This window comes from Amphibalanus amphitrite, unplaced genomic scaffold (genome assembly GCF_019059575.1).
Source record: "Amphibalanus amphitrite isolate SeventyFive unplaced genomic scaffold, NRLGWU_Aamphi_draft 001351F_arrow, whole genome shotgun sequence".
NCBI classification, from domain to species: Eukaryota; Metazoa; Arthropoda; class Thecostraca; order Balanomorpha; family Balanidae; genus Amphibalanus; species Amphibalanus amphitrite.
In genome coordinates this window covers 67,699-70,000 of record NW_024882844.1, presented here as the reverse complement: position 1 = coordinate 70,000, position 2,302 = coordinate 67,699, and the positions used below count along the sequence as shown (strand labels likewise).

Genomic DNA, 2,302 nt, shown 5'->3' with positions numbered 1-2,302 from the left:
TTTATCCTGGGGAAGCGGAGCTCGCTAGTGCTGCTTCATCTTCTCTGCTGTCGGTATGTGTGTTCGGTCGACGTGGCTGCTAGGCTCTCACATGGCAGTGGGGCAGTAAATTAAATTATGCATGTAACTGTAGAGCTGTAAAATCTGTAAAATAACTGTACTGTGCGTAACGGTGTGGAGAGTTCCATTAGGGTTTAATGAGTTGTGTGTTAGGGTGCACGGTGTTATGTTTGCTTGTTGGTTATCAATATTGCAGCATCAAAGTAGTTGTTATTAAGTTTTATCTTATATTATTCGGTGATTTTAACCGCAGATGATTTGAAAAAGTGGTTGTGAAGATGCAGTCTGGGTAGCAGGCCTAACTTTTTTCTTATGTCTAAGCCAAGTTATGGAAAAACTCAAGCTAACTAGTCATTGATGCTCACTATTGTTTTTCAGCTTTGTTGCTACCATCGCAATCACCATGAGCCCCTCGACGTCCCTGCTGCTGCTGCTGCTGCTGGCCTCCTGCGTCCTGGCCATGCCCACCGACCACCTCGAGGCCTCTGGACTCGGTCCTGTCGAAGCTGAAGGGGATGAGACCGTCGTGGTGGAAGCCGGTGATGGCAACATGGCCACAGGAGATGCCGCCTTTGCCAGCAACTTTGGATCGGACGATAAAGGAGGCGTCAGTACGTCATTTAGCGTGACGGCTTCGGTGAGTATCTGTATTTACAAATTCCAAACATCGCTTCTAAGGATGAAACATACTTTGATTTTATCAATGCCGATTTACTAACGCTTTGATTCATTTGATGACATCTGTGTTGCTCGATAGCTCGACAACCAAATTCCTGCAGATTTCTTTGACAGTAACAGGCCCATGTCACTCAACTTTTGATGACATGATAAGGGGGCCTCAAGACAATAATGGCGTGGTGCGCCACAATCGCTTCCAAGCTTCTTGCCAACAGCTGCCATTTTTGAAAATATTATTTTGAAATAAAGTTACAAGTAATAAAAATATTGTAATCAACTTGTTTATCATATCAATACGTTATCTAAAAACACACTGAATAATGATTTATTTATAGTAAAATTATAAGCTCGATGCGTTTTAACGTTGCTTTTCTGCTACTGCAGAGGGTTTTTAAATCGCCTATATCTTCAAAACCGGCCATTTCTTAGCATATTGCTGCTCTTTTTTGTCGCTAGAAAATTAGTTGGGCTTTCGAGTGACATCAACGGTTGAGCAATATGTGAAAAGTACCATCAATAATCTTCAAATGAAGTTTGTCATTTTTACGTTGTTAAGGAATGGAGTACCCTTTGCGAGCATCAGGGATGACGTCACTCAGGATCTGTCTCTGATTGGTCGGCGGGGGAGTGACTGTACCTTTTATATATGGCCTTGGACAGTAACACAGTTCAAGAATTTGAGCACTTGAGCGAGCTGGAGCGAGCTGTTTTCTTTTCAGGTTGTCCGTTTGCTGTGTGTGACGCGCGTGCTGTCTTTCGCAGGGCTCCAGCGCCGGCAGCTCGTTCAGTGCCAACGCAGCTACATCCGGTGTCGTACAGACAGACGGACAGGTATTCGTTGTGGACGGCGTCAGTGCGGAGTCAGCACAGATTGCCAACCCGGCATCGTTTGTTTAGTGAGCTCGAAACTGCTGAGGCGAGCTCGTCTTTCTGGAACCTTTCCTGTGGACTGATTGTCAGTGATGTCTCTTCAAATACATACATGTCGAAAGTGGTGTTTTGTGTGTGAACACTGCACAGTTGGGTATCTCATCCCAGCGAGCTTTAGTGCCTTTTCTGTCAAAGTTTCAGGATGCGCATAACGTTTATTGATTTTTTTGCGAGTTTCCAGAAATGAGTCACTTAATCAATTGATTAGTAGATTGTGATGTAAAGCAGAATCAATTTAATTGAGGTGTGAGTGATAAAAGTATAGTTTTATTAAAAATATGCATCGGTAAAACAGCAGCGTAACAGGCGAGAGGGAGAGAGAGAGAGAGAGAGAGAGAGAGAGAGAGAGAGAGAGAGAGAGAGAGAGAGAGAGAGAGAGAGAGAGAGAGAGAGAGAGAGAGAGAGAGAGAGAGAGAGAGAGAGAGAGAGAGAGAGAGAGAGTTCTCGGCCTCGCTCAAAAATCCAGGAAGGACTGCAGTCTTGAAAATTTATTTACAACGCCCAACGGCATCGTTCAGTTTGATGTAACACACCGGAGACTGCAGCCAAACATATAACGCACCGGTGACTGCAGCCGAACATACGACCATAACACACTGGAGACTGCAGCAGAGCATACAACAATAGCACACTG

General features: G+C 44.5%; 1 protein-coding gene across 1 annotated transcript in view; it reads left to right on the top strand.

The window, feature by feature from the left end:
* The window catches only part of LOC122372366, a 1,803-nt gene extending 71 nt beyond the window's left edge, over positions 1 to 1,732 (top strand). Inside the window, exons 1-3 of the mRNA XM_043349485.1 lie at positions 1 to 53; positions 439 to 697; positions 1,501 to 1,732. The exon at positions 1 to 53 is cut by the window's left edge and continues 71 nt beyond it. Coding sequence (XP_043205420.1) covers positions 464 to 697; positions 1,501 to 1,635 — 369 coding nt within the window. The 5' untranslated portion in view covers positions 1 to 53; positions 439 to 463 and the 3' untranslated portion in view covers positions 1,636 to 1,732. The remainder of the gene's footprint in view (positions 54 to 438; positions 698 to 1,500) is intronic.
* The last annotated feature ends 570 nt before the right edge of the window (positions 1,733 to 2,302 follow it).